Source organism: Rhinolophus hipposideros (assembly GCF_964194185.1).
Source record: "Rhinolophus hipposideros genome assembly, chromosome: 10".
NCBI classification, from domain to species: Eukaryota; Metazoa; Chordata; class Mammalia; order Chiroptera; family Rhinolophidae; genus Rhinolophus; species Rhinolophus hipposideros.
The window spans coordinates 48,776,010-48,794,321 of NC_138056.1; the positions used below are offsets into that span (position 1 = coordinate 48,776,010).

General features: G+C 55.7%; 1 protein-coding gene across 13 annotated transcripts in view; it reads right to left on the reverse strand.

Moving 5' to 3' along the window:
• GDPD5 (glycerophosphodiester phosphodiesterase domain containing 5) overlaps positions 1–18,312 on the reverse strand; it is an 87,380-nt gene that overhangs the window by 14,178 nt on the left and 54,890 nt on the right. For 10 of the 13 annotated variants that reach the window (XR_013994243.1, XM_081063637.1, XM_081063635.1 and 7 more), the window contains 6 exons: positions 11,973–12,076; positions 8,889–8,982; positions 8,187–8,246; positions 2,491–2,589; positions 2,136–2,229; positions 1,588–1,733 (listed from right to left, as the gene is read on the reverse strand). Coding sequence is in view for 12 of the 13 variants with exons in the window: in XM_081063637.1 (XP_080919763.1) it covers positions 1,588–1,733; positions 2,136–2,229; positions 2,491–2,589; positions 8,187–8,246; positions 8,889–8,982; positions 11,973–12,076 (597 nt within the window). In the remaining variant the exon portion in view is untranslated. Of the gene's footprint in view, positions 1–1,587; positions 1,734–2,135; positions 2,230–2,490; positions 2,590–3,566; positions 3,653–4,632; positions 4,718–5,042; positions 5,221–6,080; positions 6,175–8,186; positions 8,247–8,888; positions 8,983–11,972; positions 12,077–18,312 lie in introns of those variants that run through there. The other 3 variants (XM_081063629.1, XM_081063631.1, XM_081063630.1) reach the window with 3 other exon arrangements.

Genomic DNA, 18,312 nt, shown 5'->3' on the forward strand with positions numbered 1-18,312 from the left:
CAGGAGAAAAAAAAGTAAGGCAATAAATGAAACAAGAATGGCAAAAGGCTGACAGATGTTGAAGGTGGTATTGGAGCTTACTAATGCTATTCTTTATTATACTCTCTTTCCATTTCTGTGATTGTTTGAAATTTTTGTACCAAGAAAAGAATCCATGCTGGGCCACCTCATCCTTCCCTTGCCCCCTCCTTTCCCCACCTCGGCACACCCTCAGGTCCCCTCGCCCCCAGAGCAGGTGGGTGAGGATCTGGGTCATGGACAGAAGAGCAGCTATCATCTTGGGCCCCGTTGTCTGGGAAGGCTGTGCTTCTAGTTACCCTCACTATAGACAGGGGCGTGAGACTCAGAGGGGACAGGTGACGCCCAAGACATACAGGCAGCATATGGCAAACCTGGACCCCAAATCCACATCCCACCAATGTCAAAGCTATGGCCTTTCCAGCTGGTTGCCTCCCGGAGGGGCCGGGACCAGCTGCAGTGTGCTGGAAGGGCACCAGGCTCCGGCTCAGGGGCACAGGTCTCTGAGTTTTATCTAGAAAAGGGGCACAATAATGCCCACCACATGCAGTCGGGGAGAACTTAGGGTGATTCACAGTCCTGTCAGACTCAACACCTCCTTTTAAAACTTCGTGAGGCCACCTTGACTCCTCTAAAATTGAACGACACCCGTGGAACTCCCAATCATTGTGACAACAAAGAAAAGCTCTCCCAAAGTCCCCACGTGCCCCGAGGGTGAGGAGTTGTACTGCCTCTGACTGAGAACTGAGGTTCAAGGACAGGACCTGAGAAGGGGGCAGGTCTGCCCAAGGTACCAGGAGGGTCTCCCAGGCCCATAGCTGCACGCTTCACATGTGCTAAGTCCTGCTCCACAGGGCCCTCTTGTGAAGGGCCTACGGGCAGACACTCGGGCACTTTCCTTATCCCAGGGCACAGGATGAGGAAAGCAGCACAGAGAAGATAGAATTGGTCCGGGCTCCCACAGCTGCCAAGGGGCCAAAGGAGCCTGGCTCTGGAGAATGCCCTCTCCAGGGCAGGGTCTACTGTGGGGTCACAGGGGTGTCAGTGGACAAGCACGTCTCTTACTTTGACTCCTTCCTCTCTCCATTTCAGCCCAGTTCAACTGTCTTCCCTTTAGCAGTGGGCTCTGAGCTACGCCCCGCCTCTCCTGCCCCCCCATAGCCGGGTGGGTTCTCCTCCTGCCTGGCCATAGCCTGTGGGCCCTGCTCTTCCCCCTACACCCAGCAGCTCTCTTTTTCCTGGGCCTTCCTAACCCACAACCTGGCAGTGTCTGGCCCTAGCCTAAAACCCTCCTGTCTTTCCATCGCCCTCTTGATAAAAGTGACATCGTTTTTAGCAAGATGCCTTCAGGGGTCTCCAGGTTTTGATCCCAGCTAAGTTCTCCAGCGTTTTCATCAAACCTTCCCACAAACTTCCCAAAAGGGCTAAAAATTGTTGCTATTCTTATATTACATGTATTATATGCATTTCCCTACAAGGTCTTCCAAGGAGATAGGTCTTTGTTTACCTCCCCCTAGAATGGCAGCTCCGTTCCCCCCACCCCAATCGTTAGGGCCTCGTGGCACTCACCATGGGGGCCCCGCGGTGGCCAATGAGCGCAGGCTTGGGGCCCAGGTCCTTTTTCTCCATGATGCAGGGAGAGGAGATGGTGAGCGGGGCCAGGTAGAGGGCAAACACCACGGCAAAGAAGGCGCAGAGGATGGCCACCTGGGAGGCTGCAGACACAGGCTGTGAGCACTGTCTGCCCGGCATTGGGCTCCCACCAAGCCCCACCATGAGCCCTGGGCAGGGGGGGAGGACTCCTCTTCCCTCCACATGTCCTGACCCAGATGCTCTGAGGGGAGCGCCATGGGAAGCCCCCATCCTTGCAGGGAAGGTGACCCTGGCCTCTAACTCACATAAACACACCAAGTTGCAGAAGAGGAAGCAGGCAAGGCTGACTGAGGCTGCAGCCCCCCATGGAATCCAAGGGCCATGCTGAACGAAACTCCCCACATTGACAGCGAGGGCCCCACCTCATCTGCAAGACGCCCAGGTAAAGTCTAGGTGCGGGCAGGACAAGCTGGCCTGGGACTTGAAGGGCATGGAGAGGGCAAGTCCTGCCCAGTTGTACTTACAGGACCGCTCTGTGCGGGCGAACTGTCCCGCCACGATCCAGGAGAGGGCAGTGATGGCAGCCAGGGCCCCTACGTGCAGGAACGGTGCTGTGCCCTTGTGTGGGAAGGGACAAGAGGGAGAGGGACTGCTGACGCCCAGCCATGCCAGACCCTTTGGTCACCAACATCCCGATGGCCCATCTCTACCCATGGAGCAGGCAACTCTGTCTAGGAGGAAACTGGGAGTCTGGGGACTCTGGACGATAGGAGCCTCCCTTGCTCCCTCTGGGCTTTGGTCTGACGAGATGGGAGTGATAAAAAGGCAGTGCCTTGTTCTGAGGGCTTGGGGGGAGCAGCTGCGACAGCCCCAACTCACCTGCAGGGAGATCAGCAGCACCTCCCACTCGTCCTCCCACAGCTGGGTCACGGCCGACATGGCTACCACTGTAGACATCAGGATGACCACCAGTCCTATCTGGAAGGGGGAGAGCCAGCAGACAGGGGGTCAGAGCAGGGGTGGCTGGACAGCCCGGAGGTCCCCAGTGTGTCTGAGAGGGGAGAAGAGGTAGAGAGGCAGAGGGAGAGACTGAGAGACGGACGGGAAGAAAGAGTGCCAGAGAGGTGAACAAAGCAGGGAAGGGGGGAAGAGGGAAGAGACAGGCACAGACGGAAAGAAGCCAAAGAGCCAGAGATGGCAGTGAGAGGCCGGAGGAGGCAGGCAGACCCAGTGAGGGAGGACCAGAATGCAAGGGAAACAAGGGAGAATAGACAGCAGACCAGGTGGGAGGGAGCTGGGCTACTGGAGGTGCAGCCCGGGACTCGGCCCCCTGAGGGTGAGGAAGGACATCACCCAGCCAATGGGGGCGGTGGTGCTCACCAGCAGGTCCCATCCAAGGCCTTGCCCAGCCCTGCCAGCAATTTGGGGGGAAAGGCTGACTTGCCTAGACCTCAGGGGCAGGAGGCTGAGGAGCCGGGTCTCCTGCAGTGGCCTGATACCCAGCACAGCCCTACACAGGCTCACAGGGGCTCTTCAGGCTGGAGCAAACCAAGGTGGGGGGTGGGGGCTTCTGTCCCACCCATGCCATTGCAAAGCTTGCTCTCAGCCCCAGCTTCCAAGGTCATAGCTTCTAATGTGTCCTGGGGGCTGCCCTTGCAACCACCTCCTGGAGAAAGCAAGCACAGCTCTGATGGAAGACTAGATGGGGCCTTCACAGGACAGAGCTCTCTGGGCATGGGTGGGATCTCAGCTAATGCAACGCCAGGTGCTCCCCAAAAGTGAAGCCCGGTTTCTGGCTCCCCAGCCCACCCCCGCCCCCCGCCTTGAGCTCTGGCTCTTACCTTCCCCACACTGCCAGGCAGGCCTTCCTAACACCAGGTCACACCTCTGTCCCAAAGCCCCTAGCCCGCTCCACAAGGGGCCAGCCAAGACCAGCACACGGTGCCCTGACTGACCCTACGGCATGCGCGAAGTTGCTCCGTCTGCCAGTCAGGCCCTGTCCCTCTCCCTCTTCCTGCAGTGCCCCTCTCAGCAGCATCCTGACAACCTGCCAATGACGACGAAACAAGCTCTAAATCGAGTTTCCAGGTAGTGAGGGCAGAGGCGGGCCGATCCATCTTGATTCCCTGCCAGGCAGGGAAGATGCCTTCTTGTCTGGGAGGAAGTTTTCCTTTGCAGGTTTGCCATGCCAGCCTATCAGCCTGGGAACAAATGTTCCACTAGGAAACAGTAGCAAGGCTGAGATGGGGAGGGAGGGGCTTTTCGGCTGTGACATACCGCCCAGGGTGGAGGGTAGAAATGCAGGGCTAGGTACAGAGGGCCCGCAGGTGCCTAGGAGTGGGGAGGCCCTTCCTGTTTTCTTCATGTTTATACTCCTAATGTCCCAGGTGAGGTATTATCACCTTCATTTTGAGCGTAAGGAAACGGGGCTCAGAGCACAGGATTTGCTTGGTCATATACTTTTGAGGGGGCAGATCTGGACCCAAACCCCATCCCGCCTGTCTCAGAGGTCGTGCTCTTTCTGGGCTGTGCTGTTGCAGTGACGGGAGACCAAGCAGTGTCCTAACCGTCCACGGGACTCCCCCAAGTGTGCAGGCTCCCTGCCGCCTGCCGCCCCTGACAGGCAGGCCCTGGGCACAGCAAGCACCTCTGAAGGGACGTTTCTGAGAGCGTCTTATGGCAATATTTAATTGCTAGTGGAACTACTTGCAATAAAACTAATTCCCCATGACCCTAATGCAATTAAACATTTTGTTCTGAATTTTGCAGTTGCTGTAGTGGCACCATTATGCTCAGCAGCATTGCTGCAAAGTCTGTGGGATTCCCGACCCCCACCTGTCCACCCTGCATCCCGACCACGTGACCACCATTGCTCAGATCTGACTGGACAGGAGGAACCCCACCCAGAAGGCCCATCCACTGTCCTCTGAATAAGCCTGGTTTCTTGGTGGGACAGGCCTATGATGACAGAGGCAGGGATGGGAATATGGAAGGTACACCCGTTTGTTCAGTGAGCCTTGCCTGGTTGCTGGGACTCGAGGAGTTGGAATCCAGCCTTACAGAGGTGCCACAGGTTGGTTTCTTGGGGGTGCCTGGAATCTGGGTCCTGCGATCCAAATGGCAGATAGTTGGCCAAGGCTCAGGGCCACATTTGAGGCATATCCATCAGTCAAATCTCAGCTCTGCTGCCTAACAGGGGGTGGGGGTTATCCTCTCAGAGCATGTTTCCTGAGACATGAAATGCGGAGAGGGCATGCCTACCTGAGCGGGGATTGGGGAAGATATTCTAAGCAAGGGAAGTGCTTAGCACAGTGGTTGGCCCCCAGATAGCAAATGCTTACTAAATGTTAGTGGTATAATTTTTTTAAGTGGGCATCATATCGGAGGAACAGGATTATTACAAGGAATAAATGAAGTATGATGTAACGTGCCTGACACATAGTCAGTGCCCAGTAGGGATGGTCATGACGAGCACAGAGCCTGACGATTCCTGGGCACCTCTGTCTGCCAGCCTCCCCTCCTCAGGACTCAGGGGAACCAGAGACTCTCAAAATGAAGATCTTGATGAAAACATAGTACAAAACTGCACTATTTAAAGCAATATGATACTGGTATAAGACCAGAGAGATAAATGAAAGTAAATAAGCTCAGAAACAGATCTAAATACATAAAAAAATTAGAATATGACAAAAGTGGCATCTCAAATTAGAGGGAAAAGGATGGATTCCTCAATGGAGAGTTGGAAACAGTGGGAAGCCATCTAAGGAGAACAAAGTTCAATCACACTATATCCCAAAATAACTTCCAACGAGACAAAAAATTTAAATGTTAAAAAGAAGTAGAAACATAGAATTACCAAACGCTACTGAGTTTTTTGTAACCTTGGAATGGGAAAGACTTTCTTGACACAAAATCCAGGAGCCATAAAAAGAAATGACAGATTCACATTCCTAAGAATAAAATATATTCCTATGGCAAAAACACAACAAGCAAAGTCAAGTGATGAGTGACAAACTAGAAAGAATTACTTGCAGTTCATCAGCCAAAGGGCCAATTTTCTGAATCTATAAAGAGCTCCTGCAAATTAATAAGCAAAAAGGGGAAAAGATTTGAAAAGACAGTTTATAAAAAAGAAAGTACAAATGACTTACGTACATGAAAGACTGACTCAAACTCATCATCCGGGAAATGCAAATCAAAAGTACACTGAAGCACCATTTTTCACCCATTGATTGTCACAAGCCAAGAAATCTGCAAACACTATATGGGCAAGGGTGATTTTATAAGCACAGTTATAGATTGCCCAGCGAGCACGAAATGGTGGCACTTGGTGGCAAGGAGGCCATTTGGCAAGAACTATCCCAATTCCAGAAGTACATACTTTACCCAGAATTCCCCACCCAGGGCACTGCTACATTGTCCTGGCACTGAACTGTCATTGGGCCCATCAACAGGGGCTGGCTACATACCTCAAGACCCAGGGATTTGATCGGGGGATGCGGGACGGGAGCAGGGGCTGGAGGTCGATGGAATCTCTCAATGTACTGAGGGGAAGGCGCTCCAGGAGTTCTATTATGGTGCAGAATGGAGGGTATACGTAGGCTTGTATGTAAAGAAAAATGAAAACGTGTATCCTGGTATATACTTAAAATATCTCTGGAAAGATAATAGGGAGATTTACACTGTGTACTTTTTTGTACCTTTTTAATTTTGAAACACGTCAATGTATTAGATGGTCAAAAATTGGTTAAAATAAAAAGAGGCTAGGGAGGCCTTAGAATCTTTACATCAGATGATAGGATCCTGGAAACGGAATGGTAGAGCCAGCCCCTACTTGAATGCTCTGACCCCAGGGAGCTCCCTCCCTCCTGGCACAGTGGCCCAGCTTCGCGTCAGCTCTGCCTGGAAGGACTTTCCTCGTGCTGAGATCTCAGGGCAGGGGGCAGAGGGGAGAGGAAGGCAGGGCTGGCACCCAGAGCTGGCCCCAGTGCAGATGAAGGATCCGATCCCCGCCCCCCAGGAGGAGTCCCTGCAGTGATGTGCCACCCCGATGGCTCAGGGCCTCTCTGCCAGGATCAAGCAGTTGTGACCCAGCCTGCTGAGAACCAGGCAAGACCCAGAGGAGGTGACCACGGTGTGTGCCCGCCCGACCTGGGCTGCCAGCTGGTATAGTTCTTTCAAGTGTCAGCTTTGCACCCAGGAGAAGAAAGGGCCTCACAGAGGGGACTCCACAAACCCAGAGGAGACCTCCGGATATAGTGACAAGGGCGGGGGACCCCAGGGCTGCGGGCTGCTCTTCATCCCTGCAGGACTTCAGTCCCAGGGTCTGATTCCTTAGCTCCTGACCTCGAAAGTCCCCCGGATGCCCACAGGCACCTCCCACTCCACACAGGACAACTTGACCTTCCTATGTCTTTCTTCGGGTTTCTGCTCCATGACCCCCTTCTAGCGGGAAGTGAACCCCTCTCCTCAGAGTCCCTCTGGACCCATCTCGTGGGCTCATGGTTATTTCTGGAGTTTCTGCCCCTTCTTAAAACGGCATGCCCACTGTCAGTCAGGCACCGGGAAAGAAAAGATGGCCCAGTCTTCCCTCAAGGCCCCGGTGCTCCTGGAGGAAGGGGCTCACTCTTGGCCAGCGCTGTGCCACCCCTGCGCCCACTGGGGCCTCCAGAAGAGCAGGTATCAGGCACATACATTCAACACCATGTGTGCAATGAACAGGAAGAACGCTGCAGCTTAGACCGTATGAGCATCCTGCTTTGGGCCCAGCCCCGAGGAAGGGGCACTGGGACACAGAGATGGGCAAAGCCAGTTCTGACCTGCAAGCAGCTCCCAGACTGGGGAGGGTTGGGGTGAGGGAGCCCGATGGAAATGGACAACACAGATGCTTGGGACTGTGGTAGGCAGCTTGCAGGGCTGGGGGAACCCAAGAAGCCTGTGCCGGTGGGGTGAGGGGGTGGAAACTAAGGAAGGGTCCAAAGGAGAGAGAAAGGGAGGCAAGAGTAAAGAGAGAAAGTAGAGAAGAAGCTGAGATGTCTCCTGTGGCAGAAGCGGGTGGTGACCGTCCCAGGACAGCAGCAGGGACACATCAGCAGGGCCCAGGCATGCAGGGCTTGACGCTGGGTGGGGAGTTTGGACCAGCCTGGGAGCAATGGGAGTGGTGGAAAGGACTTTAAGCTGGGAATATCACTGGGTCGGGGTTTAGAATGAGCTCACTGAAGAATGAAGGAGGGTGAGACCCGAGGCAGAGTCCAACCAGAGGCCAGAGCTGTAATCCGCGCTGGTTAACTGCACGTTACGGGGTTAGGATCCCGGATCGCCCACGTATTAAGTGGGAGATCTTGGGCAAGTTACTTAACCTCTTTGTACCTCAGTTTTCCCAGCTGAAAAGTGGGATGACATTGCCCACATCATAGGGCTACTATGAGGGTGAAATGAGTTAACACCGGCCAGGCTGCGAGAAGAGCTCCAGGCACACAGTGAATGCTCAGTGCTAGCTCCTAAGCAGTTCTAATCATGACCTAGAGGACCCAGCCTCCTCTCTGCTTTCCAGCCACCGTGGAGGCAGCCCTTACCTTGTGCAGCCAGTGCAGGTTCATCTGCTGTCCCACAGCAATGTGACACAGTGCCAGGACCTGCAAAGGGGGGGCCTACAGTCAGGCATGTGTGACTCGGGCTTTCCACCACGTCCCCAGACACGTGTCTCCCCTCTGCTGCTCTGGGCCTGGCCCCGAGCAGTCAGCAAACCCTCCGAGCAGGCCATGGGAATGGCTGCCCAAGCCCAAACCTGGTCTCCCCCCAGAGTATCCCAGGTCTCCAGGCTCGTCCTCCTTTAGGATTTCTCCCTTAAGAGGTCACTGGGCCCTGCAGTACTTGGACTGCTCACTTATTGTTTGGGGAGTTCCAGGCCTCAGGATGCTGAAGGAGATTTGAGCCTCGCCCCTAAGGAGCCCCCAGGCCAACATAGGACTGAGCTGAGTCTGAGGGCATAGAGTACTGGGAACAGGAGCCAAAGCAGAAGTTCCTGGAAGAGGAAGTCTGCAGTGGGTCCTAATAGCGGAATGGCTCACACCGGGTCAGGGGAAAACACTCAAGGACGGGGCAAAAGCAAAGTGACCTCCTGAACCTTGAAGGAACCAAGGCCCAGAGGTGCAGCAGCCCCAGAGGCCCAGGTAAAAGCCTCTTTAGAACAGGGTGGGCCCCTCCATCAGCCAGCACGGGCCAAGCCTCCCTTCCCGAGAGCAGGGCCACCTGCCCTCTGAGACAGCCCCATGTACCAGGAGGCCCGCGATGTAAGTGAAGGCGGCGGCTGTCATCATGAGGATGGGCACAGACCAGTCACTCCAGTAACCCATGCGGTTATAGAGGTACCTGCAGGAGGAGAAGGGGCTGGGCTCAGACCTCCGCCTGCCGGGAACCAGGATGGAAGTTCCCTTGGGCCGGGCCCAGAGACCTGCCCACTCCGTAAGGATATCACTGTGCCCCTGGTCATTAGTCAGGCCTGTTCAGGGCTCGTGCTGGGCACCTGGGCATGCCAAGGGCACAAAGAAGACAAATCCCCATAGACACAACAATTCCACTGCCTAGACCGTGGCTGATGCTTCTTCCAGTGGGCTTTCTCCCTATGTTTATCTATTTGTACAAACAGCAAAGTTGGGACCTGCTGCCTACAACGTAGTGGTCCGAGTTTGGGCTGGGTTGGGAGGTGCACGCAGATTTGAATCCCCACTCTAAGAGGTGGGGACCCTGTGGAGGTGACAGTTCTAAGATGTCACGGATTGTGATATTCATCTCCATTTCAATATTAACATGTGAAAATAAGGGGTTTTAGAATTAATAAAATGCCCTTCACAGGGTTTCCTGAGGATGGGGAGGGGGACGTGACAAGTGCTCAATCCCAATTCTCTTCTTATAACAACACAAGCATTTACTGCCATCAGTAAAAGTCCTAAGGAAACGTGATTTGTTTAACAGCTGTGTGGTCTTCTATTGAATTAATGTACCATATGTAGCCAATCTCCTACTAATAACAATTAGTTGTTTCCAATTATTCACTATTATAAATTAACACCAAGAAAGAAAAATGTGCACGTATCTTTCTGTATTAGTAATTATTTCCTTAGGATAGACTCCTAACAGATAGAACTATAGGACCAGAGGGAATGAACTTTTAAAGGCGCCTGATAGATACTGCTTAGCTGCTCTTCAGAGAGATTGAATCACTACCACCTCCCTGTACAACTGGGGAAACTGAGGCTCAGAGAAGGCAGCAACTTGCTCAGGGTTATCAGAAAATCTGAGCTGGTGCCAGCTGGGCAGTTTCAGGACTGCTGCCATTTTGAGCCTTGGCAGAGGGCCGGGGGCTGGGGGACAGCAGGAGGACACTGTGGGCCATCTGCCCTCGTCTGTGCCCTTCCTTGGCCCCCACCCTCAGATTCCTGGGGAAACTCTACCGCCGGGAAGATTACTGAGTGTATTCTTCTTACTGTACAGTTAGGGAAACTGAGGCCCAGAGAGGGGTAGTTCCTGGTAACTGCTCCTGAAAGATGTTTGGGCTCCACTTGTTTCTCACTTTTGCAAAGGATCCCTCCTGGACAGCAGCAGCCCAGATGGCCCCATCATGGCTCTTGGCCCTGACCACATGGGTCACTCACATCTTCTCACTGCGTGAACGATCCCCAGAGACTCTGGAGACCGTGAGGGCTGGGCCAGGCTCTCCTGAATCCCAGCACTGACTGCAAGAAACTGAGGTGACAGGCTGAGGGAGCTGCAGTGTTCAGGCCATGCCTCAGTCCCAGGCAGGCCTTCCTTCTTCCCGACAGAGCCAGCACCCATCCTCTGCTTGGGCCACCCAGCAACAGGGAGTCACTCTCTGGGAGAGTGGGATGGCTCTGTGGGCAGCACGATACAGTCAGTCAGGCTTAAGTCCCTGTCCTAGAACGGTGCACTTTGCTGTGTGACTTTGGAAAGGCCACTCGACCACTCTGAGCCTTGGTCTCCTCAGACTGTCCTCAATATGTCTTTTTGGTACTAACTGGTTGTGTGGCCACAGGTGAGTCCTGCCCCTCTCTGAGCCTTAGTTTCCCCATCTGTACATGACAGGGGTGGACCATTGATCTTCCAGGCAGCAGACCTCCAGTTTTGCGGAACTAGCCAGGGCTGCTGTGGAGGGCTAGCTAGCAAGGAATGTTCCTGTACACCCACAACAGTGCCTGGGCTGTGGATACCTGCAAGGATGAATAATTGATTTACGGCATTTAATAAAGGCCAGAGGCCACCTCTGGGACTCAGCGGGGGCTCAGGCTCATCTGCCAGGCTGCCAGGGACAGCAGCATGTCCTTTACTCTCTCACGAGTAACAGAGGCACAGCCCAGGGCCACGCAGCGGGGAGTGGACACCTGACTCCACGAGTGGAATCTCCGGATCGTCACAGAATCCTAGGACCATGGCCCACCAGTACCCACCCCAGAGTCCTAGGAATCCCCAAGTCCAACATCATGGCCCCCTTGCAGGCCGGCCTCCCAGGAAGCAGCCCTCAGGCTACGTCGAGCTTTGAGCCCTCTCAAGTGCATCATCTCATTTCATCCTCAGAAAGGCCTGAGGAGGTGGGAGGCACCCTAGTTTACAGAAGAGGACACGAAGGCTCGGAGAGAACCGGAGACTGGCTCCCAGTCACACTGAGCTGAAGTTCTGACCAAAGGAAGACACAGCACTGGATGGGGAGTGAGGATGTCTGGCTTCTGAGCCCCAGCTCTGCCCCCAGTTGACTGTGTGACCTTGGGCCTTAGTTTCTACACTTGTCAATGGAGTTCCCACGAGAATTCCAGGTCCTTCACCCCCTCCCATGGCCTTTCGCTGTTTGACAGAAGCAGGCAGTGGAGGTGGGGGTGAGATAGAAACAAGTGCTATCCTGTACCGGCATCGCACTCCGACAGCCCTGCCCTCGGACCTGGGGCTGGCGCTCCCAGAACCATAGCATCTGCCAGCCCTGCCCAAGGCCCCGCTCAGAGAGTTTTGGGGTCTGGGGTACGGGGCCATGTCCTCTGCTGAGGCCCTGGGCTCTCTGGGCCTTGGGGTCCTTGTGTACCAAGTGGGCCTCCGGGTGAGGCCCCGGCTGAGCCCTGTCCCACCCAGCCTTCCATTTCTATTTTCCAGGACAGCGGCCCCACGAAGGAGTCCCCTGCTCTTCCCAGCTGGCCTCAACTCCTGCTAGGCTTTGTCCTTCCCAAGGCCACAGAGAACGAGCGGGTGGCAGAGCTCTGGACGAGCGGGTGGCAGAGCTCTGAGGGCCAGCGTGGGAGAGAGGCTCACACCCAGGCCGCCGTCCGGGCCTGTGCCGTGCCCACCCCTGCCCCACTCACCAGTTGAATTCGTCGTAGTCATTACGGACTTGCCACCAGAAGTAGAGCCAGCTGAGTATGAGGCCAAAGGTGACGGTGAGGAGCAGGAACCAGAGGCGTTCCCACTGGAAGAGCAGAGCAGAAGACGGGTTAAGGGGGGTCAGGGGCCGGCCTTCCAGGCCGCCTCCCACCCACATGTGCCTGTGTCTCCCCCTTTGTAGCCAAACCTGCCTGGCAGGCATTGCTGCCCTCTCCATACTGGTGGGGGCATCTGTGGCTCAGAGAGGGGCAGTGACTTGTCCAACATCCCAGAGTCACAAAATGATGGGGAGTTAGGAGCAGGGTCAGGGGTCCATCCCAGAGCTGGGCCCTTTCCGCTGCAGCCTGAGGCCTTTGCAGTGTGCGCCAGTCTCCTCGTTCTGGCGATGGTCCCGGGAGCAAAGGCCACGTCTGCCCTGAGCTTTCCACTGGCAGAGTGATCAGCAGTCTGAGGTCACATCCCTCACCCGCTTCCCTCCTCACACAGGCTACAAAGCAGGTATTGTTCTTACCCACCTCAATCCAGTGCTGCTGATAAAAACACTGAGGCCCAGAGAGGCAAAGCAACTTGCCCAAGTTACACAGCATGTTAGGATTGAATACCCCACCCCACCCCCGTATTTGAGGAAATACACTAGCCCCTCAAGGCGAGGCCAGACCACCCGTCTGTCTCTTGCAGAGGTGGAGGTGGGGGCATCTGACAGTCTATGGCTGCTTCCCAAAGGGCCGGCTTAGAGGTCTGCAGACGCTTCCGCTGAGCCCTTGGGTTTATCCTTGCTTTCATCCGCCCCCTTATCTCAGAAGCACAACAAGCTTGGACATCCTGCTCTCTGGGAAAACTGCTGAAATCATCAGAACAAACCAACAGCCCTTAAGGGGAAGTCAGTGCAGGAGAGAAGCAAGACCACCTTCCCTTGAGGGGCTGGCGGCCTTGGAGCAGCCAGGCATCTCTCATGTGGGCAGACTGCCCAGGAGGATCCTTGCCGGGCTCCCTGTAGTTCACCTCCACCCACACAGGATAGCCAGCTCCGAGCTACAGTTCTAACCCCAATTTACCCTCTTGATGGCGCCTCACTGCTTAGCCAAGCAGGAGTCCCCTCTGGGGATGGCCCCTCATCCCTCTAGCTTCATATCCCCTACCAGTTCCTTCACTCTGGAAGGACCACTACCCCCGGGGTCTGGTCACCTAACATTCCCACTCATCTTTCAAGTCAGCACAAATGTCACCTCCTCTGTGAAGCCTTCTTGGACTGCGCTCCTGCCACCCATGCACCTTCCTTGGTGCTCCCACAGCATCAGTGTCCCTGTCTGTAAACTCATACTCTGTACACTGTGAACCGCTCACATGAACATGTCTCCCAGATGACAGCCCTGTATCCCCTTGGGTTCTGTAAGGACTGTCTCCATCTACTCCCTTAGCGTTACGGCTGTGAAAAGAGGAGGGAGAGTTCCCTCACTGCCCAGGATACATCCACCTTACGCTGCCGAGAAGACCACAGTGGAGTAGTTACACGGAGTGTTTGGAGCCAGACTCTGCCCATGACTTACTAGCTGTATAACCTCGGGCACTGCAAGCTGATGCAACCACTCTGTGCCTCAGTTTCCCCTCTGTAAAATGAGGACAATAACAGTACTGATCCATGGGGCTGGTGTGAGAATTAAACGAGATAATACAGCAAAGTGCTCAGAACCATGCCTGGGAGCAGTCAGCACTCTATCAGCGTATGTGTACGCACATTCCACCCTCCCCCAGCATGCAGGAAAGACCCTCAAACTCTGATAAATCATGACTGCATACACTGAGCACTGCTCCGGACGTAGCTCTGGGAAGGAGGGCTCGAGCTCGGGTGACAATTAAGCAGCTTCCTCCACTCACTGTTATGTGAGAAGCCAGGCCACCTTGCTTGGCCCCACTTTGTAGGCAAACAGACATGAAGGTGACAACACTCTGAAACTGTCTTTCCGGCAGGTGGAAGGGGCTGGCTTCTCAGAGAGAAGGCCACTGGCGTCGGCCCCACCCAGACACAGAATGGCATAAGCCCCAGCTCTAGGCCCAGCCTTGCTCAGGAATGCAGGACAAGCCACGTGCGCACCAGGAGCAACGGACCCCTGGCAGCCACCAGCCAGAGAGTGGCTGGGATTGTCTGGGGGAGCAGAGAAGGGCCACAGTTCAGTCCCGCTTCCTCTGGCTGGGTCCCTGGCGCCTAAGGGGCTGGCCTACGCTGCCATGTCTGAGCCAGCACCCCCACCCTGGCTGGTCTAGCATTCCGCCCCCTACTCACTTTAGTCCTTCTAAGAGTCCCTCTCCCTGCCTCCAATTCTTATTTGCTCACAAATAAGAATCCATTTGCCCCCATTTCCTGCAGAGTGCAGGTGGTGGGTCTCAGGCCAGCTTAAACATCTGGGTCTTGCAAGACTGATCCACCTCTTCTCATGTCATGCTCCAGCCCAACAGGCCCCCTGGCCTGAGCCCAGGCCCACCTCTGCCCCACACATGTACTTCTACATGCCATGCACCAGATCACCCACAGTCTCCCAGGCAGGCGCTTTCAAGCCCCAGGCCTTTGCACAAGCCATACCCTCACCTCTAGAAAGCAACCTGGTCCACGGCAAACCCCGTCCCCCCTGAGGCCTTCCTATGCCCACAGGGAGACGCCCTCTCCTCAGAGCTCCCGTGCCCCATGTCTGTAGGGCAGACACCCTGTAGTTCTACAAGTCTCTCTGTGTGTCAGTCTCCCGGCTATACTATAAGCTCCTTAAAGAGCTGGGTGGTCTGCATATTCCCAGGGTTGGGTGGGAACTTAAAGATTTGATAATGAAACAGTCAGTGAGGAAATACCCTTTCTCCTACCCCCACTTGAGTACGCCCACCCAGGAGAGGTTTCACTGGGGGCTTACCACCTGACCCCCATACAGTGGCGCTTAGCCTTCTGTAGACCCCGAGCTGGCAGTGGCAAGCGGCCCTCTGTCCAGAGATTGCTCGACCTCAGCAGGGGCACGGCCACTGAGCCTCTGGCCAGTACACAAGGTTCTGCGGGGGCCTGGGCGAGGGGTGAGCCATCGGCCTGTGATGGGTCTGTCCCAGGCAAGCAGCTTGGAGATGGACAGGTGGTGGCACCAGGGCACTGGGACAGGGGTAGTGTAACAGGTGTTGGGAGATGTCCTGTGGCGAGGTGCAATGTAGGAGCCAGGGGCAACGCTGGCAGGTAGCCAGGAAGACTGCAGGTGTCAGGAGGACCCACAGCAGACAGGGGGGTCTTGCGACTAGGAACCACTGCCGTCCCTCGGCTAGATCCTGAGAGTAGGGCAGATATGAGGGGCTGCCCCGCCCTGCCCTTGGGAATCAGCCAGGGTGACAAGATTAGAAGTGACAAGTGAGTGAGGCACCCAGAGCATGGCAAGATGAGGGCAGGGCCTAAGCCATAAGGAAGTAGAAACCCCATTATCAGAACCGGGAATGAGTTGGGGTTGGAGGCCACCTAGGGATGACAGTCCTGGGAGCTGCAAGCCAGAGGCTCCTTGGTCACAGGGAACCCATTGACGGGGATGAAGAGGCCCCAGCGCAGTGGGGAGGGAGACAGCGGGTGACTCTAAGAACAATCAGAGGAAAAAACTGAATGGCAGGGGCTGGAAGAGGGGGGAGGGGAAGGCAGGGACCTGCGGGAGGAAGTGGCCCAGAGAGCAGCTCCACTGACAGAGAGGCTCCAAATGGCACTAAGGGTCCTTGTCAGGGCGCGTGCGTTACAGGAGGAGCCTGAGCCCGCTCCGCCATGACCCAGCCAGCCTGGCCCTGCTCCCAGGGGACCTGGGCTCAGGAGTCAGGAGAGGTCCGGTGGGCCTACTGGCCCTCTGTCACCTCTCACACTGCCTGGGAGGATTTATTCATGGGTGTTTGTCCCCAGCTGAGAGCAGATGAAGACACTGAGCCTCAGAGAAGGGCCACCACGCACAGCTGAGCAAGTTGTGGACCCCAACACTAAAAAGTGCCACTCGTATTCCCCATCAGTGTGCACATGTGTCATGACGATTTTCCAGCAGATGTTGGTCAAGAGTCCTGGGGAAGGGGTGCCTTTTGCTAACTTGCACAAAGGCTCAATCTGGGTGAGTAGAGGTGACTCAGCGGTCGAGCAATGTACCCAAAGTGACCAAGTGGGGGAGGAGTGGAGGTGGGATTGAACCCAGATGTCTTGACAGGAGGCCGTCTCTGCACAGTTCTCCCCAAAGCCCACCGTTGCCCACTGGGACCAGTATGGCCACCCCAGGCCCAGCTCAGCTTGCTGGGATTCCCCTCTCTCTGGGTCCAGCCCCCCCTCCCAGGGCCAAACCTCTCTCTCCTTTGTGGAAACCCTCTCATTGCTCCAGCCCCCAAAGATTGCCTTTCCCTGACTGCTTCTGCACACTCTTGTGACCCACCAGTTTGACCCTCAACCACATTCTGAATTGTAGAGATGGAGAGAGCCCCAGGCTCAAGAGACAGACAGACCTGGCTCTGCTATTTGGGCAAGTTATTCAGCCCCTATGAGCCTCAGTTTCCTCACCTATCAAATGGGAATAACTCCTACCTTGGAGGGTTGATATTAAACGAGGCGCTGTATGCCAAGTGGCACACAGTAGGAGCATAATAAGGAACAGCTCACTGGGCTGTGGACTCCTTCAGGGCACGTGGTGGTGCTCAGATATGGTGTGAGGAACAGAAGCTGTGAATGTGACCGTCTCCCAGGGAGGCTTTAGGCCTTGACCAGTGGACAAGGCCATTATCCAGCCTCAGACTTAACCTCAGGCTGAGCCTGGGAGCCCCAGGGAACCAAGGGAAGGTGCTCCTGTGACACCCCAGCCTCCTTCAGAGCCTTGCAGCTGCTTGGGAGCAGGACTGAGGGCAGGCAGTTTGTAAGCTGGTGGGTGGAGGAGGCAGGAGGAGGGGCTCCGAGCAGCCGGGCCCGGCCAAGGATGGGCTAGGATGCTTCCTCACTACTCCACGGGTGGCTGACAGCGTCCCAGAGGCCCCAGCCCCAGAGGCTACGGGCATTCAGCCCCACACCCTCTGCCTCGTCTCCTCCCATTCTTGCCCTCACCCTCTAGGAAGACGAGCCCCTCCATCCTGTGCCCAGCAAGTGTGCCAGTTTCCCCAAGGCCGCTGCTTTCCTCCCTGTCTCATGCTGATCGTACGTTGTCTCACCCTTCTGTGCCTCTTTCCCGCCTACTCCAGAGCCTTCTGAATTCAGAGAGAAACGTGTGCGGCAAGAGCTTCTCAGCAGCGGGGGCTCACCCAGTCACCCGGACGGCCGCAGCCATACACCCAGGACCTACACAGGAAGCGCGGGCACAGGGCCTGCTGCTGCCGTTGCTGCCCCCAGACTGTGGTCCCAGACACTGCTCCCACTGCTGGGGACCCCGCAGGGTCGGGAACACCTCCCCTCGGTCCCACACAGAACCTGTGTCGGGACAGCACCTGAGCAGCAGCCACCTTCCTGGCCTTGGCACCAGCACAGACTTCAGATTCACAGAGTCGCAAAGCCAAAGCTGTCTGGCTGGACTCCTGTTTCCTGTCTGTCACGCCTGGGGAAAAAACTGCCTCTGCCGCCTCCAGGGCAGGAGTTCACCCTGTTTCTGCTCCCACAGCTCCAGGGATGGGCACTCCCCCTCTGGATGCTGCCTGCTCCTCCTCTGGACCAAAGGTGGTAAGACAGCAGCCAGATAGGGGCAGGCTGCACGTGGGAGTCCAGCACAGTGGGTGCGAGTCCCAGAGGCACCACCTACTGAACAGGTGCCCCTGGAGAAGACATTCATGTATCTTCTGTGAGTGCCAGCGTCCTGCTCTGTAAAACGGGGGCAGCAGTACTGGCATCCCACGCAGACCAGAAGGACCTGCAAAGGGTCTGGCGACTGGAGGGCAGGAGGAGTTATTTCCCTTTGCCCTGCCCCTCCCTGAGGAGCAGCTGAAATCTGCCTCCTTGACTGCCACTCTTCAGCTGGTTCTCTCGTACCACACAGAACAGGTCCCACAAAAGGGCAAGAAATACTGGAGTCATGACGGCCCTTCTCCCCACGAGCCGCGTGGCTGTGGGCCAATCAAGACCTCAAGCCTCAGCTTCCTCCGTTCACGGGGATGACGTCACTTCTACCTCACGGGAAGGCTGCCAGGCCCGAATCAGATTACAGATGGAAGCTGTAAGTCGCCAAATCCACGATCGTTCCTGTAATTATCATCTCGCGTCTGACAGACCTTTAATTATGTGAAGACAGTGATCAAGGCTTCCCCCGCCCCCTGCTCCACATCAAAATTTTCTGGCTGCTGAGGACAGCCAGTAGATGGCCCACTCTC